General features: G+C 39.0%; 3 protein-coding genes across 6 annotated transcripts; 1 reads left to right on the forward strand and 2 right to left on the reverse strand.

The window, feature by feature from the left end:
* The first annotated feature begins 3,839 nt into the window (after nucleotides 1-3,839).
* tmem234 (transmembrane protein 234) lies at nucleotides 3,840-5,246 on the forward strand. Its single transcript, XM_059565987.1, has 4 exons — nucleotides 3,840-4,022; nucleotides 4,121-4,187; nucleotides 4,733-4,825; nucleotides 4,910-5,246. The coding sequence occupies exons 1-4, from the start codon at nucleotides 3,855-3,857 to the stop codon at nucleotides 5,014-5,016; spliced, it is 435 nt and encodes a 144-aa protein (XP_059421970.1). The 5' UTR covers nucleotides 3,840-3,854; the 3' UTR covers nucleotides 5,017-5,246.
* A 92-nt stretch (nucleotides 5,247-5,338) lies between these two features.
* Nucleotides 5,339-18,434, reverse strand: LOC132156912 (doublecortin domain-containing protein 2B-like). 4 transcript variants are annotated; one of them, XM_059565989.1, is made up of 14 exons: nucleotides 17,578-18,434; nucleotides 17,261-17,351; nucleotides 16,865-17,063; nucleotides 16,096-16,153; nucleotides 8,983-9,053; nucleotides 8,770-8,901; nucleotides 8,505-8,654; nucleotides 8,008-8,047; nucleotides 7,628-7,687; nucleotides 7,224-7,401; nucleotides 7,006-7,115; nucleotides 6,860-6,931; nucleotides 6,607-6,783; nucleotides 5,339-6,421 (listed from the first exon to the last, which is right to left on the reverse strand). In XM_059565989.1, the coding sequence occupies exons 2-14, from the start codon at nucleotides 17,340-17,342 to the stop codon at nucleotides 6,326-6,328; spliced, it is 1,425 nt and encodes a 474-aa protein (XP_059421972.1). In that variant the 5' UTR covers nucleotides 17,343-17,351; nucleotides 17,578-18,434; the 3' UTR covers nucleotides 5,339-6,325. The 4 variants fall into 4 exon arrangements, with proteins under 4 accessions (XP_059421972.1, XP_059421974.1, XP_059421973.1 ...); XM_059565991.1 differs by having other exon boundaries at nucleotides 7,628-7,666; nucleotides 17,261-17,371; nucleotides 17,406-18,434; XM_059565990.1 differs by having other exon boundaries at nucleotides 7,628-7,678; nucleotides 17,261-17,371; nucleotides 17,406-18,434.
* Nucleotides 18,435-19,579: 1,145 nt separating this feature from the next.
* On the reverse strand, nucleotides 19,580-21,087 carry LOC132156523 (IQ domain-containing protein C-like). The gene is made up of 5 exons (XM_059565490.1): nucleotides 21,030-21,087; nucleotides 20,560-20,703; nucleotides 20,120-20,405; nucleotides 19,898-20,019; nucleotides 19,580-19,793 (listed from the first exon to the last, which is right to left on the reverse strand). The coding sequence occupies exons 1-5, from the start codon at nucleotides 21,069-21,071 to the stop codon at nucleotides 19,755-19,757; spliced, it is 633 nt and encodes a 210-aa protein (XP_059421473.1). The 5' UTR covers nucleotides 21,072-21,087; the 3' UTR covers nucleotides 19,580-19,754.
* Between the last annotated feature and the right edge of the window lie 283 nt (nucleotides 21,088-21,370).

Consider the following 21,370-nt stretch of genomic DNA (forward strand, 5'->3'; position numbering starts at 1 on the left):
AGACAGAGTATGGTAAAGACATAGTTTCATGTGTCTCGAAATTTGTGAATTGCATAAAGAAAAGGAATTGGTTTTGGTGTCTGGTCCAAACACTTCTTTGGATCCCAAAAGCAAATAAGAAAAGGTGCTAATGTGCACTCAAGGTGTACTACCAAAAATCATGATCATAAACTTTACTCTATATACTGAAATATTAGTTGACCAGACAGTGATTCTCTATAGTATATATAGTCTGTGTATAACAACAACAGAAGTCTACAAAGTGTCCCCATTTGGATTGTAAATGTGGGTTTGTGTGTAGGGTTAGAGTGTGGGTTACTGTTAGGTTATAATATTTATAACTATAGCTGCAAATAAGATAAGCAATTAGAATTTAGATAGCTATATAGAATTTAGATTGTGTGTGTGTTTGTGTATGTGTATGTTGACAGGTTTAACTGTATTTGTGAGGTCCAAAACTCCCTCACTTTTCAAAAATGTCCTCATTATGTACAGGTGCATCTCAAATTAGAATGTCATGGAAAAGTTCATTTATTTCAGTAATTCAACTCAAATTGTGAAACTCGTGTATTAAAGTTATAGTTTATAATGTATAGTTTAAGTCCTTAGTTCTTTTAATAGTGATGATTTTGGCTCACAATTAACAAAAACTCATCAATTAGAATATGGTGACATGCCAATCAGCTAATCAACTCAAAACACCTGCAAATGTTTCCTAAGCCTTCAAAAAGCTCATAGCTAAAGTTGCTTGAAGTCCAGTGTTAAGTTTCCACAGTCTGTGGTGATTTGGGGTGCAATGTCATCTGCTGGTGTTGGTCCATTTTGTTTTTTGAAAACCACAGTCACTGCACCCATTTAGAGCTTTTGAAGATGCTGATTTCATTTTCTAGCAGGATTTGGCACCTGCCCACACTGCCAAAAGCACCAAAAGTTAGTTAAATAACCATGGTGTTGGTGTGCTTGACTGGTCTAGTTTAAACTTGCCGCATGCTCGCAATTGCTGTGTTCACTGAAGCTTTGCGTTCAAATATTTCAACTCAAATCGATATCTCTTGTCTGATTATTTACTTATGTGGCAAGTAGCCATGTAATAAGCGGCATTGCATCGGGTTTCTGATCACCCTGTCAGGGGTTATTCTGCGATAACAACCGGCTGGATGTACATTATCCCTTACTTAACAATTTAAATTAATTCAGCATATTAATATGTTGTACCATGTGGACTCTGATTGGATTTAAGATATCTCCAAATACATTCTCACTAGTTCTTAATGAGGTTAAAGATGTTTCCAAATGAACAAGGAGTGGTATATATTCTGTTTTTGATATTATCTTTTTATTTCTTATTAGTAATTATTGCAATAGCATAGTACTTATTTTTTAAATACTAGTACATATTCATTAGATTATAAACTATTACCTGTTTAATAGATACTAGTAGTTATTCATTAGGTACTAGTACTTATTTACTAGACATTTGTATCTTTTTTAATTACTACTAGTAACAATTCTAATCTTACTAGTCAGATCTGCTTTTAGTCCAAATGGCTACAGTAGAGTTAAATTAAATAATTTACTAGTAAAAAAAATTACTAGTAACATTGAATAAGTATTAGTATCAATTTAATAGATAATGAGATAGATCTCATGGATAAGTAGTATCTAATGATTAAGTACTAGTAACTTTACAAAAGCATAAACACACAGTAGTTACCAAAGGTGGGTAGTAACGAGTTACATTTACTTCGTTACATTTACTTGAGTAATTTTTTGGGGTAACTAATACTTTTCGGAGTACATTTAAAGATGGGTACTTTATACTCTTACTTGAGTAAATATTGGGGGAAATATCTGTACTTTTACTTCGTTACTGTGGGCGAGGCTCCTCTCGTTATACTTTATCTTAATGCAATAAATGTTATAAATGCTTCAGTTTATTCCAAACGCGCCGTCTACTTTTCTCTGGGCAATGAACGATGCCCATTCGCGAATGATTCATTCTTTTGAGTCAATTCTGTTCAAAGGCTTGATCAAACCAATTGGCAAACGAGTGAATTGGTTCATGAATCAGTTTGAATGAGTCGTTCAGTTCCCTGCCGCGCGTGCTGAGCGTCTGAAGTGGTTCACTCGGAGTTGTAACGTTTAAGAACATCAGCAGCGTTGAAAACGTGGCTGGAACTGCACTGAATTGAAAGCAAATCTGCAAAGGCTATTATTTGCTAGCGATGGAGATCCTTATTAGATGAACACCGCGTGTGCTGTCTACTGTTCAACAGGTAATAACTTGGGCTACATTCGATTACATTACACGATACCACTGTGACATTAGTTTGTTGTATGTGTGTGGCTTATAACAGAGGGGAGTCATGTTGAATGCAGCTTCCAAAAGACAAAAAATAGCCGATTAAGATTTTATTAATTGTAATACAGTTACACCGCTGCGAGTACGATCAGCAAGTCCAGCTGCTAAATTCAGATCTGTGATTGCTTGCTGGCGCTGAGCCAGAGATAGATGCGTTCTTACAGCGCTGCACATTATAACCAATCACACATGATTCTTTTTGAGCTTATTAAAGCATTGGCCAATCAGAGGTGTTCCGAGGAGTCATCGCTAAAATGCCGGTGCTTCCTTCACTCGCTCCTGACTGAATACCTCTTTCTGGCGAAATGGCGAATTCTCTCGTCAGAAACAACAAAGTGCAGATGTGTGTATGAATCTTTAATTAAGATATTGATTTCACAGTGTTAACAGTTTCAGTGATTTTAATGGGAGTTTCTGAGAGTGATTGAAATCTAGACTGTCAGTGAAAATGATCTTTAATAATGTAAATGTTATTTGCTCTCTTTCAGAACAATGAAAGATTAGTAGCAATATTTATATCACATTAACTTTCAATGTTAAATTCACATTTAATATGAAGTCAGTCGTATTAAAAATATGTTATGGCATGACACCTAAATCTGTTACTTAAGTAAACAGACAGGGTTTTATAATAAATTACATAAATTGAAGTAAAGGCTGATGAAATATATACATTTATACACGCACACATACATTACATACATTTTATCTATATATCTAAATAAAAATAGGCTCAGTATATATGACCCAATGTAACTAGTAACTAACTACTTAAGTAGATTTTTTATCCGATACTCTTTTACTCTTACTCAAGTAACTATTCAAGACTAGTACTTTTACTTTTACTTGAGTAAATATTTCTAGAAGTACTTTTACTTTTACTTGAGTTCAGTTTTTGGGTACTCTACCCACCTCTGGTAGTTACTAAATAAGTACAAGTACTTAATGGAAAAGATACAAGTATCTAAAAAATAAATACTAGTGACGTTAAATTATATACTAGTGCAATATATAGATTCAATGTTAAAACGGCTTGCCATAATCTGAGTTAGTTATCAACAGGAAGAAGAAACTGTTCGTCAAAGGAAGCGGTAGTTTACAGGAGGAGAAATCGAAATGGTGTCAACAAGTAAGACTGTTGTGTATTTTTCTGAGTATTTGAAAGGTTTTGGCAGTGTTGACTACAACTGTGTCTAACTAAACTAATAATTGAGTTCACCTCCACACACAGTGCTGAAGATAAATTACAGTCATTGAAAAAGCTGCAAGTGGTGCTTTGCTCGCGTGTCTGGACAAATCAATAACTTTACATCTTAAAAACAAGACTGAATTTGTGTGCTTTTTCTCAGCTGTGTATCGAGTAAACATAAAATAATAATTACAATAATTACGATATCAACTGATCTTCATAGTTTAATGTAGACGCTTCATATCGCTTTAAAAATGTAATTGATTGTTGTTTTAAATGTGTGTAATATAAATTTCTGCCATAATGATGTTCTCTGTAGGTGAAGTGTTTTGTCTGTTGTTGGTCGCGATATTATGGGGAGGCACAAACCCATTCCTGAAAAGAGGCACAGAGGGCATTGAAGGGGTTCAGAAAGACAACAAACTCCTCCAGTTTCTGGCTGAGGTCAAATTCTTGTTTCTCAATATCAAGGTGTGTTTTTATAATTGTTTTATTCGCACATAATAAGTGCTTGTGATAAATGTAGTGTGTGTAATTATAGTTATTTGATCTATTTATTTTTAATATAGTATTTGATCCCATTTCTGTTGAACCAAAGTGGATCATTAGTGTTCTACTTCACTCTTGCTTCTACAGGTGAGAAGTTTATTTTTCTTCACAAGTTTCTGTGTAATTACTATATATGTTCTTATTAGCATAGTATCATATATTTACTGTTTTGACAGTAAATATTAGGCTGAAGCTGGATTTATGCAGTACATACACAGTATACTGTGCACAATACTCAGGTCTTCTGCATGTATGAAATATCTAGATGACATATTACACTGGCAAAAATGAGCAGTATAAAACAGACTAAACTTTTACACACTAAACTTTTTTAAATTAGCCTGCTAAATGATAACATTTTGAGTGACTAGTCGCTAAGATCTAAGATTGGTTGACAATTTCCAAATTAAACACAACAGTGTGAAATGTCTTTATTTAAACTGTAGGAGGCAAATGCTTGCTTTGTATTATTCATTTAGTAAGCTGGTATTCTATTTCAAGCATAACCACTGTGTGTGCAGTCATGAAAAAAGTTTAATTCAAAATATTAAGGAACGTTTAAACTCTTTGTGAGCACACACACATATTAGCCAATACTACTGTTGAATTTTGAAGTGCTGTTTGTTTTGTAGATCTGTCTCTAGCTGTACCCATGGTGAACTCCCTCACATTTCTGTTCACGTTATTAATGGGTAAATTACTTGGAGAAGAGTTTGGAGGAAAAGGTAAGTAGCTTCTGTGCTAGTAACATCACTTTCTCTCTATGTAGCTACACAGGTCTTTGACTCTCTGTGTCTCTGCTCATGTAGGAGCTGTGTTGGGTATGTTACTCATCATGTCTGGAGTGACTGTGTGTGTACTGAGTTCTGTCTCTGAGACAGATGGCGCAGGAGCCCGCAACACAAGCGATCTTTGAAATGTGCCACTGGACTGCGAGGTGAAGGAGGACCATGGATCTGCTCCAGCCATGTGATCATACCTCACACACACATATTCTTTTGACACAATATCTGTGCTGCTCCAATTTCAGTATGTGCCGTGAACTTGTGCTAAGAGGGGGTGATGGATGACTTTATATCTCTACTTGAACCATGTTGATGAAATCCAAATGTTTTGCACTTTAAATGCAACTGTGAAAAGAGTAACTTTTAAGTGTATGTTGATTATACTTATACTAATAGTATATATTGTATTATTAACTGATATTTATATGGATTCGTATTAATAATGTTAAAGTGCCCAGTGTTTAAATACATTTATTTTAAATGTCTTTTACATTCAGAAGTCTTATGTTAAACAGAAGAAATAAAAAAAATAAAAACACTTCTCAGTGAATCTCTGCATGCTGTAAGATCACTGTTACTTTTCAAGGGTACATTATTTTAAATGCTATTCATTCAACAACATTATACCAATTTCATAGTGAACTCCATATTCAGAGAATGTGTGTGGATTGTAAAGGTGTGTCTCTGTCTCCTGCATCATCTTCAGTCTGGAGAGGTCGCTCAGTATCCCTGTCTGTCTGTTCCTCATGGGAACCCCCAGTCTGACACACAGGTGAGCGTGGTTTCACCAAGTAACACATGTTCCTGGATCAACATTCCAATCAACCAATCAAAATTGAGAACTTTTCAGGAAATATCTGTTTGAGGCTTAAAATCAGAGTTAGGTGCTTCTACGCCTTTGTTAATCAGCTATCATTTCCAACTGATTTAAGGAATAAATTATGGGTAAGGTTAGGTTTAGGGGTAGGGCTTGGGTTAAGTCTATATTTTTGCACAATAATGTTGATCCAGGATCATCAAAAGATGTTGATCCAGGAACATGTCTTACTTGGCAAAATCACGGTGACCCTGACACACACACACACACACACACACACACAGAGCAACAAACATTGTGTTTAGATGGTTAATATTTACACTTTTATTAATTTTAACTAAACTAAATATGTCTCCCACATTTAATTTTACTATTTGTAATAGTTCCATCACTGAGGCAGTACAAAAAAGATCTATGTAACTTATCTCCCCCTAAATGGTACATATTTAGTGCCTTTTAAAAAGGTACCAGAACAGTGACAGTTTGGTACATTTTTTTTTAGAGTGTACCATTACATCAGGCTTTTAGTTTAAATGACACTATACAAGGCAAAATAAATTTCAAAACACTACCGCATCATTTGCATGTATGATTAAATGCATTAACTATATTGTTTTTAAAACTTATAAACTGACAGGTTCTTGCTGTGTTACTTCACTTTGTGGAGAATGTTTAGAGACTTTGGGTGATGAAGATCTGGAATGCCTTGACAATGACTCCTAATTTTAAAACAGAAAGAAAAGTCTTTTTACTGTACACAGATGACAGGCCAGAAAAACAATCTGAATGAGTTGATAGTATATTATGTATTCTAAAACATATATATAAACACACACACACACACTTTAAACTGAATCTAAGCTTAAGTGAAACACAAATAAGATATCAATGCTCTAGGTCTTACAGCATCATGTTTGTTTGTATCATGCTGAGACTCTTTGCTGGATGTGTATCCCTGCTGTTCTTCTCTCTGTGGAGCTGACGTGTCGTCCCACGTCTCCCTCTCAGACACTATGAACTCTTTCTCTCCATTCTCACTGGAGAGATCAGATGATGGCCTGTGCAGTTCAGCTGAATCCCTCTTTAATACAACAAACAGTGAGTTAATTCATGATCAAGTCATCATTACTTTCAATTCGTGTATTTCACACACTCACGTGATTTATATTGGTTGTATCAAACAGATCCCTTTCAAGAAGCTCCTCATCCTCTACAACTTCTGCTTCTCTCTGAAATTATAAACATTTTTCAGAAGACCAGATGAGATGAGATGAGATGAGACAAAAGAAGACGAGAGGTGTACCTGGTCAATGTGAAGCTCTACAGCTGTGTTTTCATCCTCTGCGACCTCCTCAGCACCTCGAACCTCCTCCCTCATCCTGCTCTCAGAGGCCTTAAACACACTGGGCTCATCTAACACAAACAATATCACACAAGAAAGAATGCAATAGTTTAATTAAAAAAAAAAAAAAACATTTTAGACACAGTATGAGATACTATTTTTATTTATTCAGGATCCACCTATTGCAGCTCTAGGACGGGGTCTGTTTGTGGGAGGATGTCTGCGGACTCTCACTGGTCTGGCATAGAAAACAGAGTGCTCTTCTCTTTCTCCTCTCCTTCCTCTCCTTTTAACCGGCTGAGGGGAGCTCTCTCGCTCCAATTCATCTCCTGTAGACTTCACACGCCTGCCTTCCCTCTGAAAGCAGACAGCATTTATACAAGATGCTTACAGGATGACTGTGATCATGACATTAACAATATAGTGGGTCAATGATGTGAAGGCTTTGATCTGAGGCAGGAAAACTATATATATAAAAAAATATATAAATATGTATAAAAAAATAGTAAAAAAAATTATAGTATAAACAAGCAGAAATATATACACACACCGCATATATACACACACATATAAATAACAATACCTCAGGTGAATTCATGAGGGTGGAGTCACTCTGGCTGTCCTGAGGAAACATCTTTTTACTCTGAGTTGGATAGTCATGACAGAATATTAAAGAACTTCAATAGAACAATTTGTCTCATAGAAATGTATTTTCCTAACACATTCAAATTAAATATACAGTGGAGTCCATAAGATTGAGACCACATTAAAAACTCTAAAAGTAAAAATCTGCTTTAGACCTGGAAATAAAGTTTTGAACTAAAAAAAAAATCAAAACCTTTTTGTACACTTTTTACTCAAATTAATGTGGTAATTTTTATGATTTGTTATGTTTTTAGTTAAAAAGCTAATCATTTTCTCATATGCATTTCAACTCCATTGTATATTGGATATAAAAAGTACCTCGATTCTTCTCTGTAATCCTCTGTCACCTGCATCATATCTACAGTGAAGACAGACAGGTCTTGTTTTATTTGTATGTACACTACCATTCAAAAGTTGGGAGTCTGTAAGAATTTTTTATGTTTCTGAAAATAGTATTTTATGCTCGCAGAGGCTAGATTTATTTGCTATACAGTAAAACAGTAATATTTCAATATATTATTACAATTCAAAACAACTCTTTTCTATTTGAATGTATTTTAAAATGTAATTTATTCCTGTGATGGCAAGCTGAATTTTCATTATTTCAGTCTTCAGTGCCCCCGATCCTAAAGAAATCATTTCTATAAGTCTTTAAAGAAAAATTTCTTATTGTTATCTATGTTGAAATTGGTTGTGCTGCTTTTGTGGAAACTGTGATATATTGTTCAGGGTTCTTTGATGGATAGAAAGTTCAAAAGAACTATTAGAAATAATAAAAGCATTCATTTCAGACCCCCAAAATTTGCATAACTTACTGTCTATTCCAACTGTTGCCTGTTGCTTTATTCATCAGTATCTCTACATATGGAAGTTTCTTGAACCTCTCTGTTCCCACAGCTACATAGCTTTGCCCGCTCTCCAGCTCCTCTGTGGAGGTCACTGTGAAACCCTCCAGAGTGCAAAGCCTGAGAGGTGAAAGGTGAATTGATTGTGGAAATGAAAAAAACCTTAAACAATGTGTGAGGAAATAAATATGATATGCTTCATAAGCTCAAACAAACTGCATTTGTGACTGAATACCTGCGCACGGCTCCTGTGCGAAGTATGGCTTTTTCAGAAATGAGGCTCAGAATCTGCTCTAGATTTTTCTGCATGTGGCGGTGAATGATCAGGCGCATGGCAGGACTGAGGATGTCTCCATTCCGGAATACACTTTGTGAATGTGAAAAGGAGAATGAAGTTTGGATCGCTTGTGAAAGGAGAAGAAAAACATTTAAATATCTGAGTTCTTACTGTATGATGAATGGCAGAGTGATGGTCTTCCTCCATTTTGCAGACACATTAGGCCTGACAAGCGGTTTATCCTGTGAAAAGAGTTCCATATTATTAATTAGCAATTTATTATATCAATTACAATCAGAATACTTGAATCTGATTAGTCAATCACAGCATTTCTAAGGTCATATGTTTTTATATAATGAAAGTTAAACTGTATAATTGGCCATTTTCTAAGGAAACTAATTTCCCTCAAAGCTTCATGTCTCTCCTATCACTTTGCGTTTGCGGCCTCTTTATTGTCACATAATAAAATAACTGGAAATCAATATTTCAGGACCATTTATTTATTTAACAAAGAGCTGTGTAATAAGCAGGTTAATGTGCAGCCAGGGATTTTCCATCAGCATAAATAAAAGATGCAGTGTGTGTTGATGCTGACTCGGTGTCCCCTGTTTCAAGGCTATTATCAACAGGGGCGTCATGCATTCATGATTTTTGAGGGGGCAGATTTTTTTTGGGGGGGGGGGGGGGGGGGGGTCGGGGGTATAAGTCATTCTACGAAAGCACTGTATAACTGATATAGGCTTATTTTTTTTATTATTATTTTTCCTTTTTATTCAAAACAATTCCAAACATGCTTAATATATCAGGAAATATCTAGTTTCTCAAATATGTGTAGATAAACGCGTTTTGCACCTTTATAGATTGCTATTTGATCAATATATGGAAATGTAGTGTAATCTATTAACTACACATAAAAACCTGACTTTTTTCTTAAGTGTCATATCATGCCATAAAATATTTTTAATATGACTGAATTTGCATTTAATGTAAATTTTAATAACAATATTGTAAGATACTTATTTTAACACTTTCATTTTACAGAGAGTAAAGAACATTTACATTATCAAAAAACATTTTCATTCATTCTAGCCAGAGTTCAGGCACTCTCAAAAACTCCCATTAAAATCACTGAAGCATTTTACATTATGAAACTAATATCTTACTTACATTCGTACGCACATCTGCACTTTTTGTTGTTTCTGATGAGAGAATTCGCTAAATAATTCAGTCAGCGAGCAAGTGAACAAAACATCTCGGTTACGTATGTAACCTTGGTTCCCTGAATAGGGAACGAGATGCTGCGGTGACGTCACCACGTATGGGAACACCTTCGGTGTGACGAATGTCTGAAGCCCTATACCATCCCGCCAATCCTATTGGCCAAATAGCGCGTGGCACCGCCCAGCATGCGTAGGCATATATATACCTGGTGCCGCGCGCCATTTACCTCAGATTTCATGACGAGAAGAGAAGAAAGCTATCAAGGTACGGCACGGCCAGAACCGCAGCATCTCGTTCCCTATTCAGGGAACCAAGGTTACATACGTAACCGAGATGTTCCCTTTCATAGGTCACTTCGATGCTGCGGTGACGTCACCACGTATGGGAACGCTATACCATCACGCCTGACGTACCTGATAGCTTGGATCCAAGGAAGCATCTGCTCAAGCGGAGAGAACCCGGGAGCCAGGAGCCATCCTCACCTCCAGACTGTAAGACCTGATAAAAGTGCTCGGTGAGGACCAGCCTGCCGCAGCACAGATATCATTCATAGAAGATCCACTGAGAAAGGCTTAAGAAGAAGCCACTGTTCTCGTGGAATGACCTTTTACTCCTAAGGGCGAAGCGAGCCCGCGCGCCTCATAGGCCAAGGAAATAGCCTCCACCAGCCAATGGGACATGCGCTGTTTCGTAACTGCATGGCCCTTATTCTTATGTCCAAAACAGACAAACAGCTGGTCAGACTCACGCCATGGGGCAGTGCGATCCACATAAGTCTTCAACGCCCTCACAGGGCAAAGACTTAGATCTCCAGACTCTGTCGCAGCAGGAGAAAAGGCCTCCAGGACCACCTGCTGAAATGAAAAGGATTAGACGCGACCCTAGGAACATAATTAGGCCTAGGTCGCAACAACACTTTCACAGAGCCTGGTGCAAACTCCATGCACGAGGGTGAGACAGAGAGAGCCTGTAAATCCCCAACTCTTTTAAGGGAGGATAAAGCCATGAGAAGAAGTGTCTTCAGAGACAGGAGCTTATCCGATACAGTTTCCAGGGGCTCAAACGGATGCCCTGACAAACCCAGTAACACAATGGATAAATCCCATGAAGGAACTCGCACAGGGCGGAAAGGCCTCAACAGTCGCGCACCCTGTATAAAGCGAGAAACCAGTGGATGACGACCCACTGAAACACCACCTATATGCTCATGGTGAGCTGAGATAGCTGCCACATAAACCTTCAGGGTGGCTGGTGTCAATCCCTCCGAAAAACGGTCTTGAAGAAACTCCAGTACTGAAGCCACAGGGCAGTAAACTGGATCCACATCATGAGTTTCACACCATGTCATAAACAGTTTCCACTTGAAAGCATATAAGCGTCTCGTAGAAACTGCTCTAGAGTTCAGTATAGTCTCGGTAGTTTCAGCAGAAAGACCGGGACATATCAACTCACTCCGCTCAGAGGCCACGCCCACAGGTTCCACAGATCTGGCCTGGGATGCCAGATCCGTCCCTGTGCTTGCGATAATAAATCCCATCTGAGGGGAATCTCCACCGGAGAGCCCGCTAACAGATTGATGAGATCCGCAAACCACGGCTGTGTGTGCCATCGCGGAGCCACCAGCAACAGCTGTCCCACTCTGTCCCGCCGTATTCTGCATAATACCGCTGGGACCAGCCGAATCGGAGGAAACGCATACAAGCTGGTCCTGGGCCAGCTGTGAGCTAGCGCATCCAGACCCAGGGGTGATGGAGGGCTTAGGGAGAACCATAGCGGGCAATGCGTAGTCGTGCTCGACGCGAATAAATCCACTTCCGCTTCCCCGAAAATATGCCATAGGTGATTCACCGTTTGGGGGTGTAATCTCCATTCCCCTTGTTCCAGAGTCTGCCTGGATAATAAATCCGCTCCGAAGTTCAGTCGTCCGGGGATGTGAACAGCCCGGATCGACAGAAATTTGTCGTGAGACCAAAGAAGAATCCGCCTCGCCAGTCTGCACAGAGGGCGAGAACGTAATCCTCCCTGATGGTTCAGATAAGCCACGACCGCAGTGTTGTCCGTTCTGAGAAGCACATGACGGCCGGTCAGTAGACTCGAAAAATACTGGAGAGCCAGAAAAACCGCCAGTAATTCCAATTTGTTTATGTGCCAGCTGCGTTGTGCCGCTGTCCACACTCCGTGGGCTGGGCGCCCCTGACAAACAGCTCCCCACCCGGTCAAAGACGCGTCTGTCGTGACAGTCTCTCGGGAAGCGCAAATTCCCAGCCGAACCCCGGTGAGGAGAAATTCGGCTGATGTCCATTGTTTTAACGACATCACACACCTCCGCGTCACCGAGATCGTTCGATGCGGAGAACAACGGGGTGAAATATTCTGTCGTTTCGTCCACTACTGAAACAGGCGCATGTAAAGCAAACCCAGATGAATCACGGGAAGCGCCGCCGCCATTAGACCTAGTAGTCTGAGGCACAGTCTCACTGTCACTGTGTGACCCGCCCTGAAGTGCTGAACGCATGACGTAATCGACTGAGCGCGCGGGACAGAAAGCTTTGCTGTCATCGCGCGAGAGTCCAAATCTACTCCCAGAAAGGTAATCCGTTGAGAGGGGATTAATACACTTTTCTGGAAGTTTGTGCGTAAACCCAGGCTGTGTAAATGATTTAGCACAATATCTCGATGAGAGTGTGCTTGAGTCTGAGATTGCGCTAACACCAGCCAGTCGTCCAGATAGTTTAACACACGGACGCCCCGGAGCCGCAACGGGGCCAGAGCTGCGTCCATGCATTTTGAGAATGTACGGGGAGCTAGCGCTAAGCCAAAGGGAAGAACGCGGTACTGATACGCTTTGCCCTCCAAAGCGAATCTGAGGAACTTCCGGTGTCTCTCGATGATCTGAATATGAAAATAAGCATCCTTCAGATCGATCGTGACAAACCAGTCGTTTGGTTGAATCTGAGACAAAATAGATTTTACCGTCAACATCTTGAATTTGCTCGACCTGAGTGCAAGATTTAGACGGCGTAAATCCAGAATGGGTCGTAATCCGCCGTCCTTTTTTGGTACCACAAAATAACGGCTGTAAAACCCTGACTCCATCTGAGAGGGGTGTACTTCTTCTATAGCCCCTTTGCTCAGTAGAGCTAACATTTCCTGTCTCAGCACCGCCATGTCCATCGGTTTCATCACCGTGGAGAGAATTCCACGGAAAGGGGGCGGGCCTTTCCGAAACTGAATGGTGTATCCGTGACAAATTGTGCGTAACACCCATTGAGAAATGCCGGGCAAGCGTTCCCACGCGGCCCGAAACAATATTAGCGTTTTTTTTTTTTTTTTGTTGTGTATAATCCTGAAGCGTATCCACGGCAGGATTTAATCCAACAAGATAAACATTGGGCCACGCTGCTAGCGAGAACGCGGCAGCTGTGTGAGCCGTCATACACTGGCCATCTTTGCCAGCCTCCGCGCCGTCCCTCAAACTCTGAAGGCTGGATTGTGCAGAGTGTCTGAGGGGGCGCGCGAATGAGAGCTCAGTTCAATGACGCTCGAGGTGCCTTTGCTGCGAGACAGTCAATGTTAGAGAACATGAAGGAAACGCATGCATCAAACTCGCTGCGTTTCGTTGTGTATAATCCTGAAGCGTATCCACGGCAGGATTTAATCCAACAAGATGAACATCGGGCCACGCCGCTAGCGAGAACGCGGCGGCTGTGTGAACCGTATACACTGGCCATCTTTGCCAGCCTCCGCGCCGTCCCTCAAACTCTAAAGACTGGATTGTGCAGAGTGTCTGAGGGGGCGCGCGAATGATAGCTCCGTTCAATGACGCTCGAGGTGCCTTTGCTGCGAGACAGTCAATGTTAGAGAACATGAAGGAAACGCATGCATCAAACTCGCTGCGTTTCGTTGTGTATAATCCTGAAGCGTATCCACGGCAGGATTTAATCCAACAAGATGAACATCGGGCCACGCCGCTAGCGAGAACGCGGCGGCTGTGTGAACCGTATACACTGGCCATCTTTGCCAGCCTCCGCGCCGTCCCTCAAACTCTAAAGACTGGATTGTGCAGAGTGTCTGAGGGGGCGCGCGAATGATAGCTCAGTTAAATGACGCTCGAGAAGCCTTTGCTGCGAGACAGTCAAATGTTAGTGTGTGGAAACTGCAGTGAGAGGCTTAGATGTGCATTAGCAGTCCAACAGCGCTCTCTGGAGGCGGGCACAGTCCTAAGCAAACATGAAGGAAAAACGCATGCGTCACATTCGCTGCGTTTCGTTGTGTATAATCCTGAAGCGTTTCCACGGCAGGATTTAATCCAACAAGATAAACATCGGGCCACGCCGCTAGCGAGAACGCGGTGGCTGTGTGAACCGTCATACGCTGGCCATCTTTGCCAGCCTCCGCGCCGTCCCTCAAACTCTGAAGACTGGATTGTGCAGAGTGTCTGAGGGGGCGCGCGAATGATAGCTCAGTTCAATGACGCTCGAGGTGCCCTTGCTGCGAGACAGTCAAAGTTAGAGTATGGGGACTGCAGTGAGAGGGTAGATGTGCATTAGCAGTCTAACAGCACTCTCAGTGAAGGGCATAGTCCCTGGCATATTAACATGAAGAAAAGCGTGTGCGTCAAACTCGCTGCGTTTCGTTGTATATAATCCTGAAGCGTATCCACGGCAGGATTCAATCCAACAAGATAACATCGGGCCAAGCCGCTAGCGAAAACGCGGCGGCTGTGTGAGCCGTAATCCACCATTTGAAGAGCAAAAACTGTTGATTAACGCGCTCGAGTGGGGGAGAGCGAGCACATGGAACTCCAGTGCATCACTGTATTCATATTCAAGCCGCACATATCGCCCCTAACCAACACCTCGTGCGGGGCCTCGGCGACCGCAGAAGCGAAACGGTGGGGGTTAGACGCGAGGCGACTTAAGAAATACACTCCAGAGCGCGGATACTTCCTAATGGCGTTAGTGCACAGGGGAAGTGTATGCATATTTTACTGTAGCCATAGGCTATCAAGGAGAGAACCTGTAGAGAGGCTGCAACGAACCTCTCATAAGTGCCTCCTCGTGATAACCCATCATACGGCTCCTACCTTTCGTTGACTCATCGCGTCCGCGGAGAGGAGTATACTGCTCGTAGATGATCGCTGAGAACGCGAGATAATAGGGCACAGAAGATTCGCTTCGTACTGAAGGAATGAAATCTGAGGTAAATGGCGCGCGGCACCAGGTATATATATGCCTACGCATGCTGGGCGGTGCCACGCGCTATTTGGCCAATAGGATTGGCGGGATGGTATAGGGCTTCAGACATTCGTCACACCGAAGGTGTTCCCATACGTGGTGACGTCACCGCAGCATCGAAGTGACCTATGAAAGGGAACACTGCGTTTCAGTGATGACTCTTTTGGACGTCTCTGATTGGCCATTGCATCCATAAGCGCAACAGAATAGTTTCTGATTGGTTATCATGAAGCGTTGAATGAACGCGTCTGTCTCTGGCTCAGCGCCAGCTTTTCTTCTGACCTTTCTTCTGTCAGATTTGAATTTAGCAGCTGATGCTGTGCACTGAACGATCTAATCACATCGCTGTGATTGTATCAAATATATAAAAAATATTCTGCAATTTTTTTTTTCGTTTGGAAGCTGCATTTAAAATCCACTTGGTTCAGAAATCTGAGGGGGCACGTGCCCCCTCACTTCGAATGGGCACGACGCCTCTGATTATCAACAGTGGTTTTAGCAGCTCTGTGTGCACCATTAAGGGGTCAGGCACTTAAACTTGCCCTAACAAGCTTTCTAATATGATAACACTAGCAGTGTGTCTCCCCTGGCCTTCTATTGTTGGAAGGGACAATAACATCCCTCACTTCCTCTGCATGACACACTTCAGCTAAGCATCCACAGCAACAACACAACATAACAAACAAGACACAATGACTGTATCTTTTATGATTTTTGATGCCTGAATTTAAAGAATACCATGATTTACAGATTAATTGCACATATCTGCAATTAACCTGAATAATAAAACAAAATCACAAATAAACAATAACTCTCACATGTATACCTGGGCTGGATACATAACTCTGCACAGTGGACCTTTCTTCTGTCCAGCAGTCAGATAACTAAAAATATACAGAAAAGACAAGCAAAAATATGATGCATCTTTAGCCATCATCACAATATTAACCCTTCTCAACCAGAGAAATTCTGCTTTCCATTTTCTCTATGTTAACACCTCTCTAAAATGCCATTTCTATAAGAGGGGATTTAATTTAAGGGCATTTACATTAAATAAACTGGTATGTAGTTAATGTATGTAATTATTAAAGCATTAAATGTGGAACTGATCTTATACATCTACTAAAAATAATTCTGAGACCAATTGGATACAAAAATTTCATAAAATTAGTACCATTTTTTTTGTAGAAGCCACGTGACAGTGTTATTTTAGGATTATTTATCTACTGTTATAACATTTATTAATATTTTTGATATAAGAATATATTAGCTAGATTTTTTTAGTTTTTGATTTTATTTTTGTAAAAAAAAAATAGCTTTTAGTAAATTTAGCACTACAACTTTATTTAATCATATTTGTATCAGTGAACTGCAATTTCAAATTTTTCTAGTTTTTTTTAAATTTTACATTTTTAATCCTATACTTTTATTTTAATTTCTGAAATAAATAAATAAATAAATATATATATATTTTTTTTTACAATAGCAACACTGACTCATATAATGTTAAGCGTGGCTGAAGTATCCAAACACTGGGGCCACTGATTCTCAGCATAAAGATCACATTTTCTCATTATGTATGAATTGACACTTACTCTAGTTTCTTAAAGCGTTCAAACCCTGCGGCCACATACTGTGCCCCTTGCTGTAGGTCACTAAGGTCAGCGACCCGATGACCATAGCGTGGTGTATAGAGAGTTCGAACAGCTAACGGAGCTCCGATACTGAGAGTGATGTCATTAAGAAACGCATCAATGTTGGAGAGTTGCCTCTGGTTTACCACAAATCTCCTTCCTGATTCAGAAAGACATTCACAAAGAGACATTAAATAAGACACATGAAGTTTCATTTCAGACATATACAAGAGAGCTGTGAAAGTGATGAAATAAAATATATGTTGCAATATATATAATTAGGCAATACAGTAAGATGTTTAAGCCTTGTGTGTGCAACAAAACAACCAACCAAACTGTTTGAGATCAAGATCTAACCTGAAAAGAAGGGGTCTCCATTTCTGTAGACCTTCACTCTCTTGACTGGAGGCAGGTGACTAGTGACACCAGTGGACGCCATCACCCAAAACTAGACACATTAACACACACCTGTAAAAAATAAAACACTGAGAGCAACTCCTACATAAGATAACTTACTTATGTCATCAAAATTTAACCATAATAAGTGTTAATAACACTGTAAAAGTTCAAATCCAAACCTCATTCACACATTAACTGCACAAAAATTCACTTACAGCTCAGAGAAGCATTCACAGGTGTATGCAAGTCCATACACACTTAAAAAAAATACTTACAGAGACAGCGTTTGTAATCCAGTTAATCACCTGGAGAAAAACTCTTAAGTGCTGATTATTTTTCAGTGTATATGTTTTATATTAAAGACTCAAACACCTCCCTCTCTCTCTCACGCACACTGGAGTGTTTTCTGGTTGCCATGGCAGTGTTACTAACTATGGCCAAAGACTTTGCTATGGAGGCGGCCTTTGTGGAGTTTTACAATCAGCAACGCCACCAGAGAGACAGAGACGAGTGTTAGAGAGGGCAGCAAATATACTTAAAATGATTCATCTAGACAATTTCACCCCTATTTCTTGAGAAATGAAAATTAATCCCTTTATTCAGCTTGAATAGGCTAAATAAAAAGGTTTTGAAAATCCGACATTCAAAACGAAAACTTGAAGGTGTTTGTTTGAAGAGGCTGTTCATGTCTTTAGTGAAGTATGCCCCTTATCCTTACCCACAGACAACAGAAACATTTAACACAGGGACATGAAGACCCTGTGGAGCGATAAAGAAGAAAAACAACCCTTATCATTATCATTAAATATAAAACAGCAAGTCAGAAATCTTGTGACATTGTTTAATCAAAAGCTGTCACTAGCTACATTTAACCCATTTAATCCCACCGGTCACAATAGTGACCATAAAACGTTTTCATTGATAAATCTCTAAAAAACCTTACTGACTGATGTTTCAGTGCACTTTCTACAAAAATAAAGGGTCTCAATTTAATATGTGCAGTTTCACATGGTTAGTGCACATTGTCACATGACCAGAGCAGATGACTGCATCAAAACTCCAAAACAAAAGACTAATAAAGTATGTTGACTTAAAGATTATTGACTTAAAGACATTATCTTTAAGGTGTCTAGTATTAATATATGAATTCACATATATTAATTTCTGTTGAGTGTGGTCATAGAATGGTGACTGGTGGGATAACAGCGAACTAGGTATATGCGTATAAATCCAAATGCAGTTGTTAGTGGAAATTACACTAAAATGTTGCAATGACAAATTAAAAGTTCAAATGTTAATAATAATAATAATAAAAAAAGGGTTTACAATATTGATGTTGTAATATTGGTAGCACTAATATACAAATTTGATATATGTTAGAAAAAAGTATTTTTTTAAATTATGTTGCTGTCTGTATTTTTTTTATCCCAGTATTCTTATAAATGTTGTATACATTTTTTTAATGCATAACAGTTACCTTAGAATGTAATCAAACATTTTAAAATAGCTGGGCTAAGATATATAACAATTTTTTTTTAATTTTTTTTATTGCAGAAATATGTTAATTCAGTATACACATTATCCCACAATTATGACCGACCATAAAACATTTTCAAAGAATTTTCAAAAAATAATTATTGATCATTTCAAAGTGTGACACATCACTTGGATATATTCACGTCTGGGGAAAAAAATCGGTATTAAACAGGATAAGTTTGTTCTAATGTAACTGAACAGGGATTCCTGTAATTCAATTATAATATAATTTTGTGGATTGTATGTTGTCAAGATTAATTAATTTTATTTGAATATCTTTCACAACTGTTTCAAAGCAGCCTAACAGACATGTTTATAATATCTATAGTTTTGATATACTGTATTGTGCAACGATATAAATAAACTATAAATTATAAATTGTGCATATTAAAGATAGGGTCAAAATACTGATTATTTAGCCCACCCATAAACTGTAATTAATTGGAAGACTTGCCATAATACTACTTACATATAACATATTGTTCTTAGTAATCGATATATTTAACACCCTGGTGTGCAAGCCAAATGCAGCTCTAGCAAGGCAAGAAAAATACTGGATTTAGAAAAATGGAGGAAAAAAAACTTTGAAAGAATCTAGGCAACACTAAGAGGTAATTTCTCATGTGGTTATACAGTTCAAATATAATGACATTGGCTGAACTGTGAGATTAAGTTTTGGGAGTCTTTGTGATCCATTCAGGATTGAACAGTATGTTTTTTTGTGAAACAGAAAAATGTATGTGCATGTGCATATATTTATTTCTGAAATACCGTACATACAAAAATAAAAATCTTGTTTAACACAAACCTGTGGACTACACAAGCTCATAAATAAATACAATTTACAACAATTCTCAAACATTATGTGCTGTAAATGATAGAATAATAATAATACAGCTTCAGAACTGGTCCAGTATCAGTGTGGCACATCCATTCTCTGTTTAAGTGTAAGATACTAAAAAAGAAGCAGAGCAGAACACGTTTAAAGACTAAAACACACAGAGAGAAATAGATACATACATATAAACATTAATGTTAAAAATATTAAAGTTCTCTCACTTTCTTTCTGCTACTGATGGCTTGTTGGATCCACAGCAACTCCATGGCTAAAGTGCTCCTCTGCTGCTTCAGAGAGTCAGGAGTATGTGCGGTCTCTTTAAAAACTGAATGCAAATTTGGTCCTGCCAAACAAAACACAAACACATAAGTGTCTCAAAAAAGTCCCGTCTGTTTTTAAAAACCTCTGTATCCTATTTGTGTCAAAATCTCTTCTAAAAGCACCTGTCTGAAATAAGCCACCGAGGCTGACATCTGAATTCACGATACTGCAAAGTGCAGTAGAATCGTCCATCAGGTTTCTTATGACCACATTCTGTCCTCTCTCCACAGATGTGGAAGTGTCTCTGCTGGCTGTTTCAGTAGCTTCGTCTTTCTCTGGGACCTGGATTTCAGACTGTGAGAGAGATTTCTCACTGCCATCATTCTCTGTCTTCTGTTCCCTCCCTGAATCACCCAGAAGGTCATGGGACCGAAACCTGGACCGTTCATACTGCAGCAATAGGCTTTCCTGTAGATTACATCATCATCATTTAACAAAGACATCTAAAAAAAAAAATGTCTAAGTGATAATGGAACTTTAAAGCATACTTTCTACTAGTAACAAATAAACAGCCTATGATGTTTTAAAATAATGAGATATGGACAATGACAGAGATGCTCACAGTGTCAGTGAAGTGAGGTCTGGGAATGATGTTTCCTCTCCACTGCAGGTGATCCAATCCTCCATCGGTCTCTTGCACTATCTCTTCAAACTGAGTCTGAACCAAACTCAGACCTTTCCTCATCACAGAACCACGACATTGAGCCTGGAGAGGACGCAATATTGGTTTAAACTAGTCTCTAGTCATGTTGATTATAAAGCACAAATATAACAGAAGTGTTGACAAATCAAATTTCATAGTAATCTATTAAACTGAAAAAAAAAATCGATTAAAGAAAATCAGATAAACACCAACAATTTTATAAACAACTGAAAACAATGAACTTGGGTGACTGTAAAGTTTAAACAAACATAAACGGTCAACGTACCCAGGTTCTTTTACGACACAGGGCAAGTAAATTTGCTTATAAAATACTTACAAAAATACATGCACACTTGAGGGTCTCCAATGATAATAAAAAAAACAAATACCTGAAATCGAGTTAACGTCTGTATCCATTTCTGTTCGTTCATAGCGCCGCTCTGTTTGAAGGGTTGACGCACTGTATGTTTCTTCTCCTATAAACAGGTCGAGCAACAGATTCGCCTAAAGCTCAGTACTGCCACCCGCTGTTTGAAAGAGAAATGCTGTATTTCCAGGACAAATTGGTGAAAATAGAGGTAAATAATAAAACAACAAACACTAGTGAGTTTGAGTGCATCGCCATGTCTCTTGATGCTTCTAAACTTCTAACCTAACAAGGAAACAAACAAAAAAAATATTTAAAAAAATATTATTTCAGGTTTCTTCATGTTTCCTTTGTCCAACCAAA

This window comes from Carassius carassius, chromosome 14, assembly GCF_963082965.1.
Source record: "Carassius carassius chromosome 14, fCarCar2.1, whole genome shotgun sequence".
Classification (NCBI taxonomy): domain Eukaryota; kingdom Metazoa; phylum Chordata; class Actinopteri; order Cypriniformes; family Cyprinidae; genus Carassius; species Carassius carassius.